The sequence below is a fragment of the Citrus sinensis genome, chromosome 2 (genome assembly GCF_022201045.2).
Source record: "Citrus sinensis cultivar Valencia sweet orange chromosome 2, DVS_A1.0, whole genome shotgun sequence".
Lineage (NCBI taxonomy): Eukaryota > Viridiplantae > Streptophyta > Magnoliopsida > Sapindales > Rutaceae > Citrus > Citrus sinensis.
In genome coordinates this window covers 29,389,471-29,416,660 of record NC_068557.1, presented here as the reverse complement: position 1 = coordinate 29,416,660, position 27,190 = coordinate 29,389,471, and the positions used below count along the sequence as shown (strand labels likewise).

The following is a 27,190-nucleotide window of genomic DNA, read 5'->3' as shown; positions in this document are numbered from 1 at the left end:
TTCGTTGCATTTTAAAAAAAATCCGCCCTATCGTGCAGATGATGTTCTAGTGCCTAGAGAAAAAGCTCTTACGACAGCAGCAGGAGAACCGACCTTTTCTTCAAGCAAACTTGCAATTATTAATTGAACAGGAGGTGGCCGATAACAATACTTAATCCTAATTAAATGCCATGAAAATGAAGTGATTGCAAATAAATGCTTTGAATAACTAATGATTCTAGCATTTACCACTGATTAGCTCATTAAATACCAAGCATAAGTTACAATCAACCAAACCTTTTGTCAGAGTAATAAAATCTCATAAAAACGACTCATAAAGTAACAAAAAATAAAAATTAGCTATCATTCTGTGTCTGAAACTTCATCTTCATCTTCCTCCAGGATGTATACCAAGGCTCGCTTCCTTGTGGCGTAAACAGAAGCAACACCTCTGGATGCTGTAACCATAATATCCACAGAAGTAGTCAAAATATTTGCAAAACAGCTTTGTTTACTTGAATTTACAATAGTTCTCTTTGTTTAACAGGCTAGGCAACATTTGAGACAATTTGGTTCTACAAGGACTGGAATTATATATCTTTAAGATACTGATGATGCATTGAGAGCTAGGAACAGCAAGATCAAGAATATCATGATTTATTATTTACTTATTGCCATCGGTCAGCACAGCATGTACAGAATTGTGGTTTTTTTATCTAAACTGTACCTCATAGGACAAACTGTCCCCAGAAATGATTATAAGGAACTAATAAAAAAAGATTATGTTGCACTTACCACTAACCGCCAAGGGAGCAACTACAGAGTGAGGAATAATGCGAACTTTTGCATTTCCCATTTGCAGATAAAAGACAGAGTCCTAATGGTAAATATTTCCAACTGTAAGTATTTGAACGGGAAAAACTTGGAAATATACAGGCAGCAGGTAAAAAAACTTGTGGAGATTCCATACTTACAGAAAAATGCAAAACAAACACATGATGAGGATTTTCAAAAGCAATAGCATAAATAAAGATTTCATCTTGAAAGAAGTACATTTCATCTGGAAATTAATGCAAATTAATTTACCACCATCTTGACTAATGTGAATTCCGAGAAAGAGAGGCCAGGCACAAGAGAAGTAGTCCAACCATGAGAAGAAGCTCAGGGCTTAAAAATGTAGAGGAAGGACATGCCAAAGTATATAGTTGCACTAATGTTAAGCAGTAAATGATTCAGGGTATTAAAACCATTAAAAATACACACCCCCTTATTATAAGTTATTTACACCAAGACAAATGGAAAATGAAAACCAAACATCATATATACCTTTAGTTGATGCAACTCCCAGTGATCTAGATAAGGTGATCTTGAGACAGATACAAATGGAAGGTCGCTAGTTCGTACAATCATCATACAAGCTTCTCCCGAATTTTCAGAAGAGGTGCATGCTTCATTTAATAGTAAAACAATTTGACCATCCTGTTTTAGGCATAAAAGGTTACAGGACATCCCAAAAAATTGGAACTGAAGGACTGCACTGCCGTATGGTATGTCTTAGGTCCTACCTTATATAGAGACAGGTCCACACAATGATAACCTGAAGGAACAGATAACAACACAGCCTCCAATGAAGTGTAGCCCTTCTTTATACTGCTCATGTCATGCATAAATCCCCTTAATATGCCTATACAATTTGCAATATCTGAGAAAGGCTCATTGGGTACTTGGAAAGATACGTAATCAATAAAATCATGGTCAGAAGCCTGGTGTGGTTGTGAGATGCCCTGCACCAAAATGGAAAAAAACCATTAGAATGCAGGACGCATAATCAAGATTGAAGATATAAAATATACAACATTTACCCAAACATTCTTAACAACAATATGTATAAATCATCTGCTGACCAAGCAAAAGTAGGAGTTAAAGAGTAAAGTTAGAGAAAGAACCTAGTCATGATGAAGTACCTTGTAGTATGACACTGACATAGGAATAAAGACAGACGTTGGTGAAGATGGGAGGGGGAAGAGTGGCAGAAAATCCTCGCAAAGTATCTTCGTTGAAATCGTAGTAAAGGGCATCAGGAAAGCTTCCTTGAAGCTGAAATTGTCCAGTCATTAATAAGAAAAAGAATTAAAACTAAAATGAGGCAAAAACTTTTAATAAAAACTACAATTGCAGATTAACTTATTTTTCCACATTCAAAGGAGCAGCTTTTCGGGGATAGGGGTCAGTGTTCAACAATAAAAATTGCAAATGAAAGGCACTTAATATACCTTTTTTTTTTCTTTTTTTATGGCTCAGAAACAAAATAAGTATATTAGATGTAGGAAATGTAAATAGAGGAGGGACAGGAAGTCCACAAAAGACAAAAATCCTCAAGCCGAAGAACAACAAATCCTATAACAAGGGTGGTGAGTTAACTGGCTGACTGTAAAGTGCAAAATATTATCATGTAATTCACCAAAATTTGTTGACTATGGTGTTAACAACCCCAGAATACATAGTATCTACATAGGATAAACCATAACAAAATCTTGATTACACCTTAACAGTAATTCCATCATTCTTTGTGTTTGGAGCCTCAGAAGTACATTGATGAGTTCACTGTGATAACATCTCTATACTAGGTCAATTGCACTCTAAAACAGATGAGAGAGAAGGAGAGGAAAAGCGATACCTGGACTCCAAAAGTTGAAACTCCTTCAGTAATGTCCTTCGCAGATAGTTGCAGTCCGAAAATCCCCCAAAATTAACTAGATCTCTAACACTTTGCATTGTTTCCCTAAGGATTGAGTGACATAAACGATTCAAAGGATGAATAACAAGTTCACAGTTGTATAAATATTTGTGTGCATATGCACTTATAAGTTACATTGACCAAAATACTGATACACAAATTAGTGCATGCATTAAGATATGAGGGCATATGTAACCCCAAGAAATAGGATCCTGAGACAGTTAATCTCCAATTTGTCAAGGTCAAAAATAAAAAAGCAAATGTGTAGCTTGTTCTGTATTTCATTAGATCTGTCAAGGCAAATCAAACCTTCTAGTCAGATTGACCAATCTCAGAGCATTATAAATTATAGTTGACAGCTTTCTCTCAACAGCCTCACCAGGAAGTTATGGATTAAAATCTAATTAGGTTTCATAATAGCTATCTCCAACATAGGAACGTAAAGGTCTAGCCAGGTTTGGCACGAGCTCCCGGTCCTCTACTCTACATTAATCCCAACTTTGAATTCAAGATGCCAGCAAGAACCTTTCCATGGTCATCTAATACATAAGGTGAAACAAGTAGAATGACGGTAGGATGCTTGTAACAAATGAAAACACTCACAGATCAACGTCAACGTCGTGATCAACTTCAGAAGGCTCTAGTAATTGCCTAACAGGATCTTGATCATATAAAAACTTCAAGAAGATGACAACAAGTTCACTGCAAAAGCAGGAAAGAGTAAAGAGAATATAAATGTCAATAAGGAGATGGAACATCAAGAAAACCTAATAAAACAAACCTATTGTATCTTGGAAGCTGATCACTTGGTTCTTGCATAAGTAGTTTTATGCATTTTAGAAGCCAGTTGAAGAAATTTGAAAACTGAAAAAAAAAAAGACAAATATTAGAGATTCAGATTCACAAAATTCCAAGGGGAGAAACACTTTTTCATTTTAGCCAGTGTCAAGATTTTCATTAATGTTTACTAGCACACATCCAACAAGCAATGCATGTTTCTGTTGGTCAAGAAATACAAAAAGACTGCACTAGAATATGCTAAAACTGTCTCCACCACTTTGAGCCAATCTCTTTCAGTTATTCATTCGCTAGATGTGTCATAATGACTGGGATTATACTGAGTTAAGAAACCAAAAAATTATGCTATTTATAATGAAAGTTTCCATAATTCCAAAAAGAAAGACTGCACAGGTATCCATCAAGAAAATCAAGAATTCATATTTGAACCTATATTTATAGCGACAAGACATAATATGAATCCGGTAAACTTAATCATTTGTGTTATTACTAGTCCAAACATAAGGCTGATTCCCCAACTAAAAAATTAGATATATTGGACGTCAATATTCAATGGAGCACGACAACAGAAAGAGTCTTTAAAATGTTTATACATAAAAAAGAAATGCACATTGAAACATATATGAATGTGAGAATAGATTTGACTACCAAATCCAAATAAAATATCGGACATTAAACTTAGCATACCTGCTGCACCACAGATGAAAGCACCCTCATAAACCGTTCGACTTGTACTAGAAACATACCAGAATTTTCTGTTGCATTATTTATTAGTTTCTCGTCCAACCCAATACCATGAAAGCGTGCTCGCCATCTTGAGAGGCCCCTTAGTTCTCCCATCCTAAATCCAATAATTTCTGCAGCAGGCTGGGAAATGGATATTTATCTTTTAGATTCCACTCAAGCCCTTGATATAAGGTACACAGTAAAACAAAAACATATCAGTCACACAAAATAACTGAGAGACAGCATGCCAGGAATACACATAGAAACAGACCAAAATTTTGATGAGCAATCATGTGCAAAGCTCCAACTCTTAAAGCAAACACAAAGGTATATAGACCTACACTTTTGTGTCTTAAGTATGAGTTTGAATGTGTATAAATGTGTTTAAGAAAATGCATTTAATTGTGACCCTTCATCCTCTAGTTGGGGGTACATACACATATAGTCAATCTATTAACTATTCCACTCAATTCAATAGGATCTTTCAGATTTATAGAACTAGCTTATTAGTAGTTCTCAGATAGCATCATTTTAATAGAAGAGAAAGATATTAGAATACCTGAAGATGATTAAGGACGATAAGCTGAAGTTCTTTCCCAGCACCACAAACTGCTTTTGACACACGCTTGACACCCTGTCATGTAATAAAATTTGACAAATGAAATATACAGTCACAATATCTTCTGAATTCTTTCATGAGAAAATCCAAGGAAGACTGAGCATACTGCTTCACCGAGAGAGTTAGCTAGAAACTGATGAATTGGTGGACTTGTACGAGCACCGCCTAAAAGGCTTAAAAACTCCTCTTGGGGAGATGAGTCAAGACCTATATGGAAAAGGTGATTCAATCAAATGAAGAAAGATATAAAAATACCACCAGTAAACTCCAAGTTAGTGTCACAATCTGAAGTTACCATTGTCAACAATCAAGGTAGAGAGAGAATCAAACTTCTCATGAAAAGTATGTGTGGCATCTGTCCATTGCTTACACATAACTGTCAGTGATTCCCGAATAACCTCAGTCAAATCTTCAATGTTAGAAGCTTGCAGGGCAACCTGATAGAGCTCATCTTTCCTGCAATGTGGGGAAATGCATTGCTTCCAATACATTGCAGAGCATGTCTTTTCAAATTTAACCTTACACCTTCTAATCTCTAGCGGCATTTGATAAGCAGGTAGCATGTAAGGTTTAAATTTAATGAGAAAATATTGAAACAAACATAGTTTTAACACAACATAATCTGATACTAAAAAAATTAGATATCTTTCCCAAGAAATGTTACCTCTTCGAAAATATAGATGTATCAAGCACTAAGCAATGCAAGCCATGCATACCATGTCCGCCCAACTCCTCTTGACTGAGTTGTCCTGAACACAGGACTGTCAAATGAAAAAGGTCCTTTGACAAAGCGACCTAATAACAGCAAACACAAAACAACATAAGCTAGCATCAGGAAGAGTTGAATGTTAACCATTGCAATTGTTATCAACACCATTTTGTAACATTTATACAGCAAGTTTGAAAGGCTATCCATATGAATGATTAAAATACCTTATAAATGGAAGCATTCAGAAGGCGGCAAGTACCCTGCTCATCCGCATTGGGAATAGCAACATGAAATTTGTGTATATTCTGACATTATTTTAGAGAGCGAAAAAATTAACATAGAAGAACAGAGGTAATTAGGTGAAACTGAAAACATAAAACTGAAAAAAAAAAAAAAAGGATTTCTGCAAAAGGAAATAAAAACAAGGAAATTGAATACATCAGCAAATAATAGATCACATCGTCATTAGGTTATTACTTACAATTTTCCCAATTGGAAATATTCCAAAAATATTAAAGCATATGCTTCCATCTTTGTCTCCACTGCACAGAATGCTAAAACGTTGGTGCGACGAATTTGCCAGCTCCCGGAATGAATCTTCACTATCATCCGTGAAGCCAGTATCTCCAGACACCAGCCCAGGCATCTGAGGAATTCTTGGAGCAGGAGGGAAGAAACGAGAAGTGCGGTCTTCATATGTTGGGATGTTACCAAAATCATTCTGACAACAAAAATTAAAAAAGGGAATGGAAATGAAATGAATTTGCCATCGAAAGAAGTGAAATAAGCTATTGATCGGCTATGAAAAGAGGATGTCTTATGAAAAAAGATACAAGCTTAGTCAGAGTCCTTAGGAAAAGTTTAAAAATGCAATACAATTGAGAAAAAAAAAAAAAATCAAAGCCAAGTCATGCAGTTAGCTGAAAATACAAATTGCAGGTAGAAAGATAAAAACAAACCTTACTGAGTTGTGCATCCTCCTCCCAGTTAAGGCACACAACAGCAACGGTATGGGACTTCAAGCTTCTCAATAGCTTTCCATTCTGCTTAACATAGCAAAGACCGGAGGTTTAAAACAAGTGATAACAAAAACAGACCAGATAACTATAGATTTCACTTCTGCACAGAAACAAACAAATTGCAAATATGTAACTGACTTAAAGCATATTTTTTACTTCATCATATCAATGAGATAGATCATTATGGTTATTAATAATTCTGAGACAGTGACTAAGAAGTTGAACGCAAAACTTAGACATATAACTACATGAATTATTTCCCTTAGAAGGTATCTTACTGTACGAAATTTAGAATAAATATTACCACTACGTACTGCCAGAAACTAATGAGGAATCTATTGATTTTTGTTTTTGCATAGTCAAAATAATCAACACGGTAATGTATATAAATTAGCTGCAGCAAATATTAATCAATGCTCCAACCAAGAAAATGATTATTTAATTAAAATGAACAAGTTTTAGCTATACAACAAACTGAACAATTTGTAAAACATTCAGGCTAGCTTAGTTATGTATAGTTTTAAGTCAATGCATAAATTAGAAATCAGTGCCCGCGCTATTCTACTCACTTCGACATCATGCAATGTGATGGTTCCATCTTCAAGCCCAACAGCTATTGCTTTACCATCAGGACGCCAACACAAAGACGTAACGGACTTTCCTAAAATTAAATTAGATAGTAACATATGAAATGATTGCCTATATTAAATATGTACAACTAATATAAGTTGTACGGAAATGAAAATACGGACAATGAATTACCAGGTGAAATAGTCCATAATCTTTGCCAATTGAATCGGTGTAACAAAATTTTCGAGTCTTCAGTAGCCATGGCTAACAAATCCTTCTCTGGATTCCATTCCGCTATTTTGATCTATAGTTAGAAAACAAAACATAAATAAATAGATAACAGAATGTAAATAGTTCTTCTTTTCTTTATTTTTTTTCTAGAAAAAGCAAAATGTAAAATATAAATAAATAGAGAAGAAGACCTGAGAGGCGACCGGTTTGTCGAATTGAAGCTGAAACGGAAGCACGCGCATGGCCTCGTCGGTTTCCATGGCTGAAATTTTACAAATAAAACACACAAATAGTTATGAACACAGTAAGAAGGAAAGCACACCGTTATAGGGAAGTAGCCGAGCAAGAAGAAGGGGAGGAAGAGTATTGAGTGAGAGGTTCGCTGGAGATTTGGCGAATGAAAATGAGGGCAGAGGGCGGGCTTTTTGGTTAAAGGTAAAAATAAAAAAGAGCGCCGTTGCCGGGGATCGAACCCGGGTCACCCGCGTGACAGGCGGGAATACTCACCACTATACTACAACGACTTGCCTGTGAAAGTTATTTTCTAAAATAATTTATCTTTCCACAATATTTTTTAATTCAATGCAAACTAAATTTGAGAAAAGCCTTTTTTTTAATTAAAAAAACATAATCAATAAAAAAAATAATGCTAGAGCATCTCCAAATGTTGTGGTTCTGCTAGAAAATCTTTTCAATTAAATAATGGATAATCCTCGTATCTAATTCTATGCTCTATTATAAACATGATATCTTTTGCAATTTGCTTTGTTTCCCTTTATTCTAACCGATGAATAAAGAAATGCGTGAAAGTATTATTGCATGCCACTGTTCACTTACCCCCTGCCCCCCTTATTTTTATTGTATTTGTACAGCTTGAAAAGTTTGCCAAAAACGATTTCTACTGAATGAACTTGATATGTATTATCTTTTGTCAAAATATTTATCGATAAAAAAAGACACATTTGTGGGCCGAAGGAATCTGAAAAAGTCGAAATTAATTCAGACTAAGAACTGTAACTATCCCAATCCAACAACACGAGTGAGATCTTGTGCCTTAAGGTGATTAAATCTACTTATGCACCTTCATTACATTATTGATGCCATAAAAAAAAAAATCATGGCATCTTACAGTGACCCTTTATTTGTTTGTCTTTCTTGAAGTTGTTCTTGCGCCATAAGCCAAGCAGTACTATATATATAGCCCCTCTAACTCTGAAACCATTAATGGTCCTTATGATTCCGAGTGTTCTTCTTCATGTTATATGAACCAAGTTTTTTGTTGAAGGTTATTTTTTCCTTTTTTTTTTTAAATGAGTAATAGTTTTAAAATAAAAAAAGTTAGGGACAGTAAATCAACATCGGTTTTCGTAAGAAAATATGCATGGGTTTATCACCATTTTTGTTATAATTATGTTAACTGATCAATCTTTTTAATATTTTTCTTTTTTTTTATTTAAATTCAACGGTTTAAGGTGATACATTTTTAATATAATTAATAAATAAAAAATAAACATAATTTAATCTTATTCGCATATTATCATTAAAATTATTAAAAATACACGACACAAGATGTTTAAATGCAATTAGAAGAAAATACTCGTTAAAGCCTTCATTAAAAGCAGTTAAGGTACCAATAAAGTGTTGGCTCCACTGGCAATGGAGTCCCCTTAAGTGGCTTGACTGGGTTTGCTCTCCAGTTCGAGTCGCAGAGAAGTCGTCTTTGTTGGGAGAACATGTGCCTCTCAGTTCGAGCAGGGACTTCTAATCTGGGTTGTGGTACGGGTTTAAAGGTGTCTCCCACAGTCGGGGCTCTCCCTAGAATACCTCGTGGTCAAAACCAAAAAAAAAAAAAAAAAAAGCAGTTATGGTAAACTTAGGTCGAACGTCAAAGCAAAAACATGAGTGAGATCTTAGAAGAGACACTGAAATTGAAAAAGAAGACTAAAAACAAAGATATTATCATTACTTTTTCAGATCATATCATCTAATACGTCCTCTCATTTTTGGAAAAAGATCCTCTCATGATCTGATTTTTCATGAGTTTTTTAAGATCTTGTGCCATATGTCTTTAAATAATAATGTATGAATAAGATTTAATTTTTTTATTTTCTTTATTTTATTAATTACCAATCACTACTTGCATATTTTTCTGGAGGAGATCAGATTAGGAGAGAATCCTGATCCTCATTTTTACCCATCGAAGAGATCATAAGAAATTAAGAACCTGCGGTTTATCTAAACGATGACGCTGCGTTTGGGTTGCAGTTCCTAGTCTCAGCTTCTGCCACGGTTGTTACAAATGCGTTTCTCAATTGAAGTCTTTTATCAACAAAACCCTAAGACGCTTCACTGGTTCTAAAGTTAAAAAGTCCGTCCTTACTTTCAGTTACAATGAGACATTCAGTTGGCAGGTAGAGACATTCAGTTCGGAGGTAGAGGGCTAGATCAGTTTCGCCACATATGGAGGAGCTAAGTCCAGATTTTAGTTATTCTGTTAAATCACACGGTGGTGACCCTAACATTTGCCTCAATATGCATATTCTACTTCGTCGTTTAGAATTTTGAGTACAATGTACTGTGAGTTTCGGCCAATTGGGGGCGTTTCTTGGACTCAATTCAAAGTTTTATCAATTGGCCATGCAGCGTTAAGTAATGAAATCATAGCAGAAGTTCTACTAGAGAGTCCCTTGCTTGAATCCTTGAAATTGCAATCCTGTGATGGGGTTAACGAGATTATTGTTAATTCTTCCAAAATTTGATAGAAATAGTGATAGATGGGTATCAGAAAGTGAAAGAGAATTTCGAGAATACGTTCGTGATTTCAGCTCCTAATATTCATCGTATTACCTTATTTGGGTATGCTTGCAGGAGAATATACAAGTTGATTGGTATGTCATCCCTAGTGGAAGGTAATGTCGTTTTCACACTGGTGGATGAATGCGGGAACAAATTCTGCAAAAGGAATTGCAACATGTTAAAGGAACTTCTTGAAAATCTTCATCATGTTTCCGAACTTACCATTGGCACTTGATGCCTTCAGGTACTTTTGCAACTCTATGTTACATTCTTGCACACCATATGCACAATTTTATTTTTTTTCGTTTTTTTTTTCCTTAAACAATGAGCATACTGTATAAGTTTTGTCTCTATATGCTATATCGATTTTGTTGAATTACCGAAGAAGAAATAAGAAATATTTTATTGTCTCTCTTAGATTAAAATGTTTTACAAAAGATTTAGAGCATTGTTCTTGAACGGGAATAATGATTAAAAAAAAAAAATGTTGATTGAAGCCATTAGAGACTGGAGTAACTGCTTTCCATTCTTTTTTTTAATACCTTGGATTGAATAAAGTTACTAATTATTATGAGGCCAGTATGGCAGTATATATGTTTGCACCAGTAAGCTAGGTTTGAGCATTATTAGATCGATGAAGGAGTTGGATGTAGTGTGTTAAGCGTTTGGGAGTGCCACAGTGCAAGAATCAGAGATTCAGAACATGATCCAGCAACGCAATGACGTGTAATCAAAGTCAGCAGCTTTGCTGAGTCGTTGTGATGATTCAGCAGCTCTCTCAAGACAGCTCTAGATGGCTAAGGGTTAAGAATATTAAGGCATTTGCATAAGACAAACTGCAACTGTCAAAATGAAAGGACAGTTGATATCAACCCTTAGATACAATTGATACTAGCCATTAGATTCTTAGCTACACTGTAATTGTACTGGGCATGGCTTGGAAAACAAGCGTGCACTTTGTATATACATTGAGACATTATTCATCTTTTTGCCTGCTTTGAGTTTCTTGTTTGTGTATTCTTTATGGTTAATTTCTTTACTTGATACGTGCTTAGATTCTATCAAAATGTGAGGAGCAATCTCCATTCTCAAAACTTAAAGAGTTTAAGTGTTTAACAATTGAACCAATGATTACCGACGGGCGGGACCTACCTGCGATTACATGTCCGCTGGAAAGTTCACCTGTGCTGGAGAAATTGACTTTAATCATGAAGCCCTCCGACATCCGTAGGGTGGGTTTCTAAGCTTTTATATTTCTTTTTCTTTGCTATATTTTCCATGAGTGCACTAATTGAACTTGATCAGATTAAGTATTACGTCCGATATAAAACCAGCTACCCCATTTCCACATTTAATAAAATATGAGTTTTTCCACCTCGTTTTTTAACTTGGTTAATTGATCCTCTATTTGTAGTTTGAGCGTGCCCCACATCACATAGTGAAGTCCTGGACATCAAAAGAGAGATTTTGTAAGTGCTTGTCTTTTCATCCTAAGAATATAGAGATCATTGAATCTCAACCAAGATTCGCGGGATCAAATTTCTTTTGTTCGTTGGTGGAGTTTCTGCTCAAGAATGCAAAGGTGCTGGAAAAGATGGCTATTCATGTAGGAAACGATTATTTTGATGGTTCCTGGGAAAAATCTATTACAATGAAGCAGAAATTAAGTGACTTGTTTGATATGAACCATCAGTTGTCAAATTATCCTAGAGCATCTCCAAATGCTTTGTTTCTCTTAAAAAATCCTTTCAAGTAAATTTCACATTTGTCAATCAATTGTAATGCTATTGTCTCACTTAAAAATCTTTGTTGAAATTTTTCATGGCTAATCCTCATATTTACTTTTGTTTACTTAGTTTATGTACTTGCAATTGTCTCTTTTTAAATGTATCAATTCCTCTGGATTTTATTGATCCTACAATATCACATGTCAATGATAAAATTAGTCCAACCATTTGCGCTAAGGATATTGGATTTGAAATTCTGTGATTTTCAGCCAGTTGTTTGTGTTTCTTGGCCTAAACTCAAAGTTTTAACTATAGGTTATGTCAAGCAAAGCAATGAAATCATTGCACAAAGTTTATCAGGCAGTCCCATGCATGCTTGAATTCTCGAGATTGCAGGGTTGCAATGGGATTAATCCGCTTATTGTTATTTCTTCGAACTTTAAAGAATTACTGATAGACGGTCCCAGGGAAAGTTTTTCGTCAACTTGGTTTGTGATGGCAATTTTGACTCCTAATTAATATTGGTTCTACTAACTTATTTGGGAATACGAAAGAAGCAGTGCTCGAAGCACCCAAGACTTTTTCCAAAAGCAAATCCTGTTTGATTGATATACCATTCACAATATATAGAAGCTAATCTCAACTTTGAGATTCAACTTGGTCTTGGTACTTGGTACTTTTAGTTTTTTTTTTTTTTTTTTCATAATTACATCGCACATGCACTTTTTATGCCACAGTAGATAAATGTAAATTTATCCAACTTAAACATATATTTTCTGTGTATTATGTATCCTTCCGTTTGGTTCTTTCTGTTATGTGTATGATAAATCAGTATATATTATACACGTACGATTCAGAAATTTCGCCGGGTGAAACCATGATCTCTTGTTGCTCTGCTTACGCCTTGTTATCTCCGCTAGGTGTGCCAAGGATACTGGTTTGGTGTGGTTTTCATGTTATGACGCAGAATGGTTTAGTTTTATGTTTGTAGTGGCTTAAACCATTTTCGGGACAGTATTGTGTGGAGATGCCAATACCCCAACCTATATCCGTTTGATAGAGGACATCTCAGTCATTGACCCTTACTTATAGAGGGCTTGAACGGGTAGAGGTTAAGAATAAAAATTAGAAATACCCGCGCCCTCTTCCCCTACTTCCTATGTTCCCTTTTATTTTTAAATATTTGCAAATATTTAAAAAGAAAATTATATTAACTATTTAGCTCTAGATAAAAATGCAAAATTTTATTATAAAATATTTTTAAAAATTATTTTCAATTTTAGGTGAATATTAATTACAATTTGATGATTATTAAATTTAATTTTAATCAATGTATTACTAAATATTTGGATTGAAAACAAAAATATCTACTTTGGCATTTCCTTATCCATCTTTCATTCCTTTCAACTGATCCTAATTTGAACATTATTCTATTGTCATTTGTTTCTGATTAGGGTAAGATTTTATATAGTCAAGTAAACGTCTAGTCCATTAAGTGACTAAAATCTCCAAGTAAATGTCTAAGAAAATATCATATTGCCTGGTTTTTTTTACTACTAGGGTGCTAAGTGCTAATGTTTACATTTTAGAGTTTTAATTTTTTACTTTAATATTTATTTGATTTAACTGTTCATTTTAACTTCAAGAACATTAAAAATTAATAACTAGTCAATATTCAAATGGTTTTAGTGAGCGGGTACAAGTATTAGTGTTTTATACCTGTACTCGACCTGTCGAATCAATAGATATAAAAAGTTATACTTGTATCCAATCTTTTATAAAATGAGATAAAATTAGGCCCAAACCCGATCCTAACATAAATGATTGAATTGGGATCAAATGAATTCAGGTTTGGATGGGTTCAATTTGGATGGTATTTCTAATTTGGATTGAATTCTGATTTGAGATCTTTTTGGCAATTTTCACATAAAAATCATGAAATGTATAACTGATTTTATATTTAATTATTTAGATTTAAATTTTATTTATCTCTTTAGTAAGTAGTGCAATCCGATCAGATTGTTTGGATTAACTCATATCCAATCCGATCTAAAGCAAATCCAATCAATGGCACAAATTGTATTTGATCAAATATTGGACATTTGGATCGAATCGGATCTATTCAAACCTGGTTTGATACCCAGCCCTATAAAAAACTATCAATTTTATAACTCCATATATATCCTCGCATATTTTACGTAAACTCAAAATTATCTTTATTCAATTATGAAATAAAATAATAAAATACAAATATTATTTTTTATTTACTAGTTATTATATACATAATAAATACTACTATATATATTTATATGTTTGTTTATACATGCACTTAATTTTCATTCTGTCTAATATGGTCATTTACATTCTTAAAATAATTTAACAATAAGATTGATCAAACAATACAATTTATATAATTCTTTTTATAATTAATTATGTTTATAGTACAGCTAAAATCGGCAAGAGTAGTATTCTTTGAGCTTATTAACGACATAAATATTGATAAATTAATATAACAAATGTCGAAATGCTTTTGTTTATAACTACGATCGTTGGCAGTCTGGCGCAACTCTTCTTAATATAAAACAAAGAAATGGGACAACAGAGAATATACAACTAATGATATTACTTATTATTATTAGTACGGTATCAGCATTTTCAATTAAAATACCGAAAATAAGATTAGCATTGCTTGAGAGTAACGTAAATCCAAAAACAGGCCGTTGATTGTACTTCTATTCATCTGATTTTCGTTGTCTTTCACAAGGAACAACGATCTGATACTTTGACTACTTAATAAATTCACAAAGCATGGACAACGAAGCCTGCACTCCTGGGGGCTTGTTCATAAATTAAATTTGAAGTTGAATTTATTTGCTCTAGATCAGGACCGAAATTTTATATATTCGAAAAAAGGAAAAATGTGAAGTATTCCTTGAGCAATATTATTGCCCAATTGGATGCGTGGTTGATTTATCCACTGCCAAAAGTCACAACTGTATTGAAGGCATATAAACGAATGGAATATGCCAACTAGTTGTTGGCATACAGTTCCTGCATCCAGTTCTTAGTTTCCATACATTTTCTTTTTCAAAGAAAATAAATGTTACGATCTATAGATATACACTCTCGCAAATTTATTGAGAGTTTAAATATATAAAATTTTTAGCATGTAAGCCTAAATACATGTAATTTATGGTATATACGATTCAAAAATTTATCGAACATTAACTTAAAAATCTACCCAAATAATATATATATGTCGAGAAATGTTATCATTAGGCAATAAGCTAGTTGCATAGAATTTGTTACTATTACCCATCAAAATACAATAGGCATCGAACTAATTCTCTTGAACTTGTTGACATCATTATATACTCCTGGTTTTATATATTTAATTTATTGGTCCTTTTTTCGCCGGTTATCTTTTAAACCACCACTATACAAGTTTAACATGGTAGAAAAATAAAAAAGTTACGAAATATTTTTAATTTATTTTTTGAAGATACATAGCTTTAATTTTAATTTAAAATAAAAGATAATTCAAAAAGATTAAACTAAAATAAATATTAGAAATTAAAATTCAAAATTCAATTGTTAGATGGAATTTCTTAAAAGCTTTTATAAATTGTTTATTAGGTATATTCGTCCTTTTCTTTTTCTGAAACTGGTATATTCGTCCTTTTAAAGATGATAATGATTTAGGGCCAGCGCTCCAGCACGAACGGAGTGCCTGACGTGGCTCTGTTTTAGAGGACCAAAAAAAAAAAGGCCGAAAAAAGGGGCAAATAAAGCACAGCACGTTAAGTAAACCGTCAATCCGCTTTGGCCTCTAAATCCGACGCAAGTATAAAAGCCAAAGACTCAAAAAAGGAAAAGAACCAACAATTTCGTTACGAGAATACACGAGCTCCAACACCCATTGCAGTTCTGGATTCTCTTTCTAACTGTAATTTTTCTGCTACTTTCACGTCTCGTATGCTTCTTTACATTTAAAATTTAATATCGAATTCGATTTCTTCCACCATTTTTATCTTCCTATCAGAATCTGTAAATTAGCTAAAAAATTTCAATGGCGCAACCTTTAAAGAAGTTGATGTCATGTGTAATTCTTGATTTGGACGGTACACTTCTTAACACGGGTCAGTTTCTGCTCCTTCAACTCCAATTCGATTACATAATAGTTTTATTTATTTGTTTATTTTACTGTTAATTTGTTTCCAATTTTGATGACAGATGGCATGTTTAGTGAGGTTTTGAAAACGTTTTTGGTGAAGTATGGGAAAGAGTGGGATGGAAGAGAAAAGCATAAAATAGTGGGGAAAACGCCTTTGGAAGAGGCAGCTATTATTGTGGAAGATTATGGGCTGCCTTGTGCCAAGCATGAATTTGTCAATGAGGTTTACTCCATGTTCAGTGATCAGTAATTAACTAATCCTTAGCCTGGATTTTTCTAGCGTTTTCTGTTGTCTTGATCATTTGTTAAGTTGTTTTATAAACTTTTCTTTCCTTAGTATTAAGGGTGTGTTTGAGATTTGAGGTGTTGTGGCTTTTAATCCACAACTGCTTCTGTAGTCAAGTATAAGTGGTGAATGATTTATTATGATTTATTGATAATCTTTAGCTATCAAGTAAATGTAAGTGTTTTCCAAAAACACTCTGCAAAAGCTGCAGTGTTTGAGACATCTAGCTTGTCTAGAAAATTTTATAATCAATGACGCATTCATAAATGGCGGAGATTTACTGATAGGGAAGGGAAGTGAAGTTAGCTTTTAATTTGCTGCTCTAACAATTTATTTATTTATTTATTTTGTCGAAGCTTTTTAAATGTCTTTTTTACAATGATCCTTATAGCTTGTGCAAGGTTAAAGCTCTTCCAGGTGCCAATCGGTTGATCAAACATTTGAGCTGTCATGGTGTGCCTATGGCATTGGCTTCAAACTCTCATCGGGCAACCATAGAATCAAAAATTTCTTATCAGCATGGTAGGTTTCTTAGAAATTCTATATGTATTTATTTCTAACATTTATAATTATCAGGTTGTCCAGCAGGCATGAGTATGTTGTTTTTTGTTTGTCATGTATGATCTTGTATGCTCATAATATTCCTGTCCTCAGGCTGGAATGAATCCTTCTCTGTCATTGTCGGCAGTGATGAAGTAAGAACAGGAAAACCATCACCTGATATGTGAGTTTTATCAGCATATACTTTGTTCTTGCCATCTTCTGTATATCTTTTATCGAAATTGAAAATGTCTATGTGCTTCTCAAACTCTTAACATTTTTATTTTTTCTATTTAAGATTCCTGGAAGCTGCTAAAAGGCTTAATATGGAACCTTCCAGCTCTCTGGTTATTGAAGATTCTGTGTACGTGAGTCTTTAAGTCCTAAGATCAGATTTCTTTGTTTATTCAAGCATTGGGCCTCTGTCTACTGCTCTTCAAAGAATGAAATTTAACCTTTTGATTGTTCACTAGCCTGGCATGCTTAATTTTTGTTTGCTTAAGAGACAGGAAAATACCATTTCTAGCTGTTACTTCGATATAAATATAAGATGGCTCTTGGGAATCTACAGCCTAACAACTGTGAAATGCTGCTTTCTTATATTCTGTTGACATACCTACTGTTGCTTGAAAAGTTATGTGGATTCTTACTAACACGGCTATAGGAACACATAGGTTATATTTTTAAAGTTGCAAAACACAATACAGGTGATTGGCAGCTACAGTTTGGAATTTTTATTTGCTCTTCTCTTGAAAGACAAGGACTCTTATGTTAGGTTGCATTTATAAGTTAGAAGATAGCACAGAGAAATGATTACTGTCTGAAACCATAATCAATTCAGCCTCGACTTTCCATGACATCTGTGAAGCTTTCTTTTTCCTGTTTTCATATATACCATTAAATTTCTATGTTACTTTTTGCTGTGATTGATTGACAGATAATGTTTTGTAAACTCCATACAATTTATACCAGTCATTTGTTGCTTTCTCAAAATAAATAAATATGATAAAAAATGCAGCAAAATCTTTTTCTCTGGTTAAGACCCACCCACACACAGACAGAATTCAGTTATTGATATTGCATAGGCTTTGGCCTTCTCAGGATAGGTGTAGTGGCCGGTAAGGCTGCTGGAATGGAAGTGGTAGCTGTACCATCACTCCCAAAGCAAACTCATCGTTACACAGCAGCAGATGAAGTGATCAACTCTCTACTTGATTTGCGACCTGAAAAGTGGGGCTTACCCCCATTTCAAGATTGTAAACCCTGCCCTAAATAGTTTCAAATTCTATTCAGTATTTTGCTTGAAATTGTAAATAACATTGATTGGTAAATGCAGGGATAGAAGGAACCCTACCATCAGAACCATGGTATATCGGTGGTCCTGTAGTTAAGGGACTTGGCCGTGGCTCAAAGGTACTTGGTATCCCTACAGGTGTGTGAGAATCAGCTAGATCTCATTTTCTATTGCCTAGACCTTAGAACATCTTTTGGAACGAATTCTCATTATCCTTTATGTAGCTAAAGCTTGTAAATAGATCCATCAGTTCTAATTCATGTACATCAGTTGTAGTTACTCTTAATGTGACCTTGGGGTTCCTCTTATGATTGCTTTTGTTTCATTCTTCTTTTCTCCTATTTTTCCTCTTGATTCTTTTACTGCATTTCAATTTCTAACAAGTGGATTATGTGTTGTCAGCTAATTTGTCTACAGAGGGTTATTCAGATGTCCTTTCAGAACATCCCTCGGGGGTCTATTTTGGTTGGGCTGGATTATCAACACGAGGTGTTTATAAAATGGTTATGAGTATTGGCTGGAATCCATATTTCGACAATGCTGAAAAGACTATAGTAAGTTTAACATGACTTGGATAGTAGCATTTACAAGTTCCCCCACCAAACCTCCCATGCTCCCCCATCCTTCTTCCCCACACCATTTTTATTCCTAAATCTGTTTGTAATGCAGGAGCCATGGTTGCTTCATGAATTTGATGAAGATTTCTATGATGAGGAATTGCATCTTGTTATTGTTGGCTATATTCGTCCTGAGGTATCATCGACAATGATCGCAGTACATTTTACAACCTTTTGTCCCTAGCTCATAATCCTGTCCATGCCATTCTATCTTTAAACAATTTGCTTGGAATGTAACAGGCTAACTTCCCATCTCTTGAGACCTTGATAGCAAAGATTCATGAGGACAGAAAAGTTGCGGAGAGAGCACTTGATCTGCCTTTGTACTCGAAGTACAGGGATGACCCGTATTTGAAAATCACTTCGTCAAAAGGCCAGTGAGCAGTGATGCGGATGATCCTCTCTGGGAGCGGTTGCTCATTTGAGGCATGACCGAGTACTGACCATTGAGAGTGCCAGAATTTGATAACCATTTTCAGAAGATCTAATGCCAGTCCCATCAACAATCCCTGGAAAAGCAAATTAGTTGTAATCACTCAAGTTTCTTTAATCATACTCCTATTCGAGGAACTAAGAAAGCAATTAATGTGAGTTTATTCATTGATTACTGTTTGGTGGTTCCATTCATCTTGATAAGACAGGAAATGTCATTTGGCATTAAAAAAATATAAAATTATTGTCTTGAACCAGACTGAACTTTAAGAGACTCTCCTTTCTCCATCAATATTATCAGTCTATTAATATCCTTTTATACTTTGATTTTTTCAGTTTATTTTTTTCAGGTTACATTTTGATTAATATATTACAAAAATGAAGTAAATGTTTCAGATTTTATTTTCTTTTCCTTGGGATATTTTTAAATATAAGCATTTTTCCTTGGCAATTAAATACTTTGTTATATATATATATATTAAAAAAATAAATATTTTTTTCTCCATTGGGAATTAGAATAGTATGTTTTTCACACAGAAAGTGAACTAGGTGATTTGAATAAAAACGAACAAAATAAATATGGCTTATGTTAATATATTTGCAATTTAGAGGACATATGGTGCGTTTAATATTGAGGTTGGGTAAGTTACAGTATTAAAATATTTAGTAAAGACTAGCTGCTGTAACTTGAAATATATGTTAATATGATTTTTCACTTGTATAATAAAAATATATTATATTTTTAATAATTTTATTAAAATTATTATTTAAAATTTATATTTATTACATTTTATTATTTTTTATTTTATAATTACAATATTTTTCACTGTAACTTTAAATTATAGCACCTTAATTTCAAACAGTACCTTAATTTAAGAAAAATAAGACTTAATCTTAAATGGTGAAAGATGTAGGCACCATCTGTAATTGTTCTGAACTGAAAGGTCATAATAGAAACCTTACTTGAGGGGAGGGGGTGTGTGTGGGGGTGGAGGAGTATATTCGGTCATAGCCTCCATAGCCTAGACTTTTGGCGCTAACATCGCAATCTCAAAACACGAATGGGAGAAGAAGAAGAACAACAAACACTGCAGCAGCAGCAGATATATTCAGATACTGAAGTTACAGAAGCTGCACAAGAGAACCAGCAAGAGTACACGTGGCCTTTAATTAGGTTCGATGTTCCTCCACACAGAACCTACCATTTCTATAACCAGTTCAGGACCTCTTCAATCCCTAACAATTTCCTCAAAGGCATCAAATGGTACATGTTTCTGCTTTTCCTCATTGCTTTCTTTAATTTGTATTATTTTATTAACTTTGCGTAATGAATTTATTTATTTATTTACTTGCTTACTTTTGGTAGGTCGCCGGATGGTTCAAGTTTCCTTACGAGTTCTGAAGACAAAACGCTTCGCATTTTCTCATTGTAAGCTTTTCTTTACTCTAGGTGCTTACAGTTTCATAAAAAATTCAGGACAGTTTTTGCTTTCAATGTTAATAAAATTGATAATTATTACTAAAATGATACTACGTAACAAATTGTATGTTTTGATGGTGTTATATTTGACTGAGTTATAATGGATAACTATTTTTTTTTTTTTTTGTAATTAGGCCAGAAAATGGAATCAGCTATGACGTTAATGCCTGTTCTTTGGCTAAAGATCAAGGTTAGTTTGTTCCTCAAAAACCTACCACGAATGGGACAACAGAGTACTTGAATATTACAGTCTCTTGATCTATATTTGGGAGAAATGAGAATCTTGTCTAATTGAAGCTGAAATTGTGCTAATTTCAGGCTGATATACTCTGTTGTGCTTAAGTTTGTTCAGCCTCACCTCTGGTGATATATTTTCAAGTTATAATTTTACTTATGGTGTTACTCTAATGCTTCAGATTCTTATGAGGCAAGCCTTGTTGTGACGGAAGGAGAGTCTGTTTATGACTTCTGTTGGTTCCCACACATGTCTGCTTCAGGTGGTTTAACTATATCCATGGAAGGACGATTTGCACAAATGTGCATCTGTGTGCTTTGTACATTGGGCTTTTGATTATGCTGGAAGTGATTTGAATCTGTTGATGAGATTTGTTGAAGTGGATATTAACATCAGAATTGGTTGGCATTTCAGATCCAACTAGTTGTGTGTTTGCTTCCACCACTCGTGACCACCCAATTCATCTTTGGGATGCTACTACTGGTCTGGTATTGATTTTTTTATTTCAACCTATTTGTATGCTTTCTATAAATGATATTTGTGGTTTTTTTGCACTCTTTGTAAAGCTAGGCAATGACATTGTAGTACCTAAAGGCTACACTGGTTCTATCATTATGACAGCATTATAGTTCTCACCATTTGTATATGGTGAATGGTCATTTTCAAAGTCTTCACATGATTATCATGAATATTGTAGATTGCTTTGTTGCTATATTTATGATTGATGTGTTACTATACTTGGTCATGGGCTGACAGTTACGTTGCACATACCGGGCTTATGATGCTGTAGATGAAATCACTGCTGCCTTTTCAGTTGCATTCAATCCCACTGGTACTAAGTAAGTGAAAAATTCTGTTGAAAGGCCATAATTTTCTCGATAGCAACTATTCCATTTTTTTTTTAAATCATAAACTTTTTATTTTTTAGACCCTGACATAAGCAGCATGCAGAAGCCTGTTCTGTTTTAATCAATCTTTCAATATTTTAAAGATGAACTGTGATGAGATGCAACAATAACTATTGATTTCTTCAGTTGTAATGTCTGTGCTTTGTATTAACCTTGTGCTTAACTAGATTACTCATTAACATAAACATTGTTCCAAGGTCCTCATTAATTGACTATCCAATAAATTTACTGTTTAGCTGTATTCTTGTTTTGACTTGCAGGATATTTGCTGGATACAACAAATCTGTCCGAGTATTTGATGTACACCGCCCTGGTAGGGATTTTGAAAAGTATTCAACACTTAAGGGAAATAAAGAAGGCCAAGCAGGTAATATTCTGTGGTTATGTACCTAAGCTGGGTCATTGGACGAGTCTTAGTGGCTAAGTGTATTGTCCATATTTTATATATTATATACAGGTATAATGTCTGCAATTGCTTTCAGTCCAACCCATACCGGGATGCTTGCTATCGGTTCCTATAGCCAGACTTCAGCAATTTACAGGGAAGACAACATGGAACTCTTATATGTTTTACATGGTCAAGAAGGTGGGGTTACACATGTAAGTAAGCTTTCATCTGCATACACTTGATTCTGACTACCCTCTAATTAACAGTAATGAAAGATTTTTTTACTTTCCAGGTCCAGTTCTCAAGAGATGGAAATTATCTTTACACTGGAGGCCGAAAGGTATTACCCAAATTCATCATTTCTATGCAGGTTATGTAGAATCAGTGTAACAAGGAAAGATCTGCTCTTTTATTCCATTTTCCTAACTTTTGGTTTGGGTAGAAGGGATTCAAGTTGATCATAGGATTTTCTCTTAGATACACTTTCACTAGAATTATATGATAAATTCTCACTCTACATTCATGTCTTGAATCGCCTGTTGAAAGTAGACTGATGAAAAATGTTTGAAGAATGAGAACTTTGGTTACTGATAAACAATGTAGGACGATAGATAATATGCTGCAATTAAGTAAATTCACAGTTGTGCCAAGGAAAGTTGGATGTTGTCTGGCAATGATCTTTAAAATGGGAAATTTATCTTATGTGATAGTTTCATTTAGTCCAGGACTGGTAGAATTTTCCATAGAAGGTTGAGTAACTTTACCTAGTTTTTCACGTATGTTGTAATTACTCCAAATTTTAGTACATATAGCTGCAGTAAAACATGATCCTCCCCAACATTCAAAGCAATCATTGCCATTGATCTTTAAGGGTCTTATCTTTATTAGGGTGCACCCATGCTGCTCTCTTTGTTGGCATTTTCTTTCATGAGCTATTGGATAGCTTAATACTGATGCCTTTTCTCTTAAACTAGGCACTTTAAATATGCTTAGGTATCGATTATATGGATTTTCTTCTATACTTGCAATTGACAATACTCTATATCTGAACTTTTTGAAGGATCCTTACATACTGTGCTGGGATCTGCGAAAAGCTGTTCAAGTTGTATATAAGTAAGTATTTGTTCTTATTTTTTAAAAAGGATAGGTTATACAGAAGCAACTGAAGAATAGTCACAACTTTAAGAATATCTAAAAACTGAATTTTAAAACATAAGCAGTTAGAAATTCATTTGTTATTGCAACTGATATCCCTGGTTAGTAAAGCACCTCACTTGGACTTGTTTGTTTGACCAGTAGTTCTTTTAGGGCTGATGCCAAAAGCCTTAAGATCTAATCCTGCTCACACGAAAGTTGGAATGCAGTTTGATTTAAATTTGAGGAAGGTGGGGTAGGGTGTATGAATACGTGAAACAATACAGAGCACCTCATCGTTTTCACTTTTACAATAGGAAAATTATATACTCATATATGCTTTTAGTTCTTTTCTTTCAAATGTGAATGAAGCACAACCACCCCTGTAAGGAGAAAGTGCATGTGAGGCGACCGACACTCCAAATGCTTTTTGCTGCGGTTTTAACCTCCCACCCAAAGAGCATCCTCAAGGATAACTGAAGCAACTTGCAATAGATTATAGAAGTTGTGCAAACGGAAGCACACAATACAATAGCAGATATAAATTGGACTTGGATGCATAAAGCATTAATGACAGTAAATCAAGATAATTTTATGTCCTTAACATAATCACTCTAAAATGATTTGGTATAATCTCTTAATATTTATCAAGTGAGTAAGAAGGCATTGGCCCTTCACTTCCTTAGTGTGAATGCTTCTGTCTTCCATAAGTAGCTGACAGTTTCCCTTAGTGTAATTTTGATTTTATCAAAAAAGACGATATTTAAGTGCCCCCAAATTTTGTATGTATCTTCTAATTTTCATGTACCTTGGGATCAGGCTATACAGATCATCAGAACATACTAACCAGCGTATATTGTTTGATATTGAGCCCTCTGGCAGACATCTTGGGACAGGTGGTCAGGTATAAATTTTGCTTCTATTTATTTTCTGTGGTGGAGTAGAAGAGTAGCCCATATCAGGCTTTCAGGCTGTGTCAGCTATCAACAATGATTGATTGACTTTTTGTTTTACATCTCTATGTTCCAGGATGGTTTAGTTCATATATATGATCTGCAAACCGGAAAGTGGATATCAGGCTTTCAGGCTGCAGCAGGTATTGGAACCTTATCATTTAATGATAGCTTAATTCTCAGTTCTTTATGTCTTCATTTAATGATAGCTTAATTCTCAGTTGCTTATGTCTTCAGTTTCTTCGATTGCTAATCTGTTTTCTTCCATTTTTACCACCTTGCAGATACTGTTAATGGTTTCTCATTTCATCCTTTTCTACCAATGGCTGCCTCTTCATCAGGACATCGAAGATTTCCTGTTGATGATTTTGAGGATTTGCATTTGAGTGGTATTGCCTTATGTCAGTCTTGATCGTGTTTTTTTTTTTTTTTTGGTCCAAAAGGTGACTTGGACAAAACAACATACACACAGACTAAACAACAATATTATATAGTGCTTTAGTTCTCATTTGATTGTATAGCGTATTCCATTCTATATACATCTCCCTTCCTCTCTACAAGGACTCGGTGGTGCCTTAGGTTTTACATATATGAAAGCATTAAAGAATAGGATTGAGATAGTATTTTTGAAACAGTCAAAATTGATGAAATAGCCAAGTATGACTTACGGAAGTTTCAAGTTCATACTTTGGTGAATTGCAGAACCGGGTTGGTGAAAAGCTGCATATCTTGTTATTGAATTGCAGAAATTCTGTCCTAGAATCACAGAATTTAAAATATGTTCATTGCGTTAAACACCTGTTTTATATGATATCCATAACTGATTGTTTTTTGCATCGGTAGATTATCTGATCAATATTTTCTTCTATATTGTGTAGGTGATGAAAATTGTGTCTCTGTATGGAGTTTCTTGTATGCTTCAATGATGGAGAATGCTGATGGCATCAATGGGTGTGAGTTTAACTGTCAATCTGAACATGAAAATCTCAACCAGGATTCTTGAGTCAATCACAACATGTACAATGAAGTAGACATTCTTTGCATGATTTTTTCTTATTATTTGAGCTTCATTTTTAACCTTATTGTTCTGCACTCTGTATATTGTCTCTTTTTATCAGTTGCCAACCGTCCATCGAGCTGAAATTAAATAGAAATTGTAAATCCGGTATCTAGTTTATTCTATTTGGAGGCTTGAACCTCCAGTGTTCGTTATAATGGTCTTGTTCTGTCCTGAATATATTATTTTGGGTTTTGGACTGAAACTAAAACCGAATGGCTGAAACAACATTCATCGGCTGTCAAAGCAACAATATATGCGTTACGTTTCTTGGAATCAGTCACGGAAGGACAAGTTAAAAATAAAATTTAGCGGGAACATGAATGAGTTACATTAGCCATTCTCTCTGCCGTTTTGGACAGTTAGTAAGGGAATCAATTTTGAATCAATTTTAAACTGCATTCTTTCTACTTCGCTGATTTCCTCTAAAAATCCTGAATTAGTTGCAAGCTTTTAAATTCGTAAATTAAATTCACTCGTCCAACACTTTTCATTTGAAACAAAATCTGAACACATAAGAAAGGAAAGAGTGCTTAAAATGTTATGTAGAGTGAAACAAACTAAAAAGTATGAATTGACTTGGCATTATAGTTAAGGCTATGGCTATTTTAGAGCTGTTGTAAGGTACAGTATGAATTACAGCCATACACGTCAGTATAAATTACAGTCATACACGTAAAGTAATAAATAATAAAAAAATTTATTATAATTTTAATCGTGTGGTCATGAAAGTGTGTTCCATCTTAAAACAGTTTCAACATAACCAGATCCTATAACTAAACATAACCGCCACCTCAACAGTCAACCCTCCTTACACTTCTACTCAAATACTCAAATGCTTCATTATATGTTTTAGAAAGGCTTGAAATTAATCCAAGCCAGATTAAACCTGGATAATAAACAACAAGCTAACACCAAAAATAAAAATAAATAAATAAACCATTAAAACCCTAAAGCCGCCTCTCTTAATGGCATGGATACTCATCAGAAGCAAGCACTGTTACTATCATCCCAAGAGAGAATCAAGATTGTGAAAATTAAACCAATTGCGAATCTTCCATATTACGTTCTTGATTATATTTTCTCTTTCTTGCCCATGAAAGTAATTGCACAACTGGGAATTTTGTCATCGAGATTCCAAAATTCTTGGACGCTCCGTACGAAACTGCATGTCGATCAAGATTTTGCCAGACGCCGCAGCCAAACGATTTCAAAATTGTTATTAATGATATTATCAAACGTCATGCAGCTCCAGTCATTCAAAGTTTTCGATTGTATTTTGATCCAACTGGAGTAGGAGATGCTGTCGAAAAATGGATCGAAAACTTAACTACAAAAGGAGTTGAATAGCTTAATTTGGATTTTGTTCAAGCCAGTAACCCATTTGAGCTTTCTTCACATCTTCTTAGCATTGAATCCTAAAGCTATGTTACTGTACATTTCATCTTCCAGCAAAGCTTCAAGGTTTGAATCTCTTGAACACTCTCGTTCTTAAATACTTGACATTACATCAGCAGCTATAGAAACAGTACTGTTTAACAATTGCTTGCTTCTTGAGTCTATGGACATAACTAAATGTCGTGCAATGACCCATTTGAAGATTTATGCTCAAAATCGAAACAAGTTCTAGGGTTTTAAGAGTGGAAGACTACGCTTTCATTTCTCGGATAAGTACCGATGCTCCGACTCTTCGATTATTTCATTACCGTGGACACACAGTTTTCTGCAAACTCGTGCATGTTTTTGCAACTTAATAATGTGATTCTTAATTTCTTATCTTT

General features: G+C 34.2%; 3 protein-coding genes, 1 long non-coding RNA gene and 1 other non-coding gene across 6 annotated transcripts; 3 read left to right on the top strand and 2 right to left on the bottom strand.

The window, feature by feature from the left end:
• Positions 1-182: 182 nt before the first annotated feature.
• Positions 183-7,821, bottom strand: LOC102627214 (anaphase-promoting complex subunit 4). Its single transcript, XM_006467830.4, has 19 exons — positions 7,580-7,821; positions 7,350-7,461; positions 7,157-7,248; positions 6,528-6,611; positions 6,050-6,289; positions 5,793-5,873; positions 5,524-5,654; positions 5,155-5,315; positions 4,966-5,066; positions 4,800-4,874; positions 4,202-4,381; positions 3,498-3,580; positions 3,320-3,418; positions 2,657-2,761; positions 1,944-2,076; positions 1,545-1,763; positions 1,306-1,458; positions 775-856; positions 183-437 (listed from the first exon to the last, which is right to left on the bottom strand). Exons 1-19 carry the CDS (start codon positions 7,646-7,648, stop codon positions 343-345), a joined length of 2,295 nt encoding a protein of 764 aa, XP_006467893.2. The 5' UTR covers positions 7,649-7,821; the 3' UTR covers positions 183-342.
• Positions 7,822-7,840: 19 nt separating this feature from the next.
• Positions 7,841-7,912, bottom strand: TRNAD-GUC (transfer RNA aspartic acid (anticodon GUC)). The gene has a single exon. It is a non-coding gene; the product is annotated as a tRNA-Asp (tRNA).
• Positions 7,913-9,577: 1,665 nt separating this feature from the next.
• On the top strand, positions 9,578-12,086 carry LOC102627498 (uncharacterized). The gene is made up of 3 exons (XR_369476.4): positions 9,578-10,428; positions 11,240-11,416; positions 11,599-12,086. It is a non-coding gene; the product is annotated as an uncharacterized LOC102627498 (long non-coding RNA).
• Positions 12,087-15,731: 3,645 nt separating this feature from the next.
• LOC102627707 (bifunctional riboflavin kinase/FMN phosphatase) lies at positions 15,732-19,511 on the top strand. 2 transcript variants are annotated; one of them, XM_006467831.4, is made up of 10 exons: positions 15,733-16,050; positions 16,145-16,331; positions 16,763-16,893; positions 17,026-17,095; positions 17,210-17,275; positions 18,013-18,167; positions 18,248-18,343; positions 18,608-18,759; positions 18,875-18,958; positions 19,063-19,511. In XM_006467831.4, the coding sequence occupies exons 1-10, from the start codon at positions 15,981-15,983 to the stop codon at positions 19,201-19,203; spliced, it is 1,152 nt and encodes a 383-aa protein (XP_006467894.2). In that variant the 5' UTR covers positions 15,733-15,980; the 3' UTR covers positions 19,204-19,511. The 2 variants fall into 2 exon arrangements, with proteins under 2 accessions (XP_006467895.2, XP_006467894.2); XM_006467832.4 differs by lacking the exon at positions 17,210-17,275 and having other exon boundaries at positions 15,732-16,050.
• A 488-nt stretch (positions 19,512-19,999) lies between these two features.
• LOC102628189 (uncharacterized) lies at positions 20,000-25,567 on the top strand. The gene is made up of 14 exons (XM_006467833.4): positions 20,000-20,518; positions 20,621-20,683; positions 20,869-20,924; positions 21,151-21,231; positions 21,384-21,457; positions 21,726-21,808; positions 22,138-22,244; positions 22,335-22,477; positions 22,558-22,605; positions 23,326-23,378; positions 24,219-24,303; positions 24,429-24,495; positions 24,637-24,741; positions 25,231-25,567. The coding sequence occupies exons 1-14, from the start codon at positions 20,316-20,318 to the stop codon at positions 25,353-25,355; spliced, it is 1,293 nt and encodes a 430-aa protein (XP_006467896.2). The 5' UTR covers positions 20,000-20,315; the 3' UTR covers positions 25,356-25,567.
• The last annotated feature ends 1,623 nt before the right edge of the window (positions 25,568-27,190 follow it).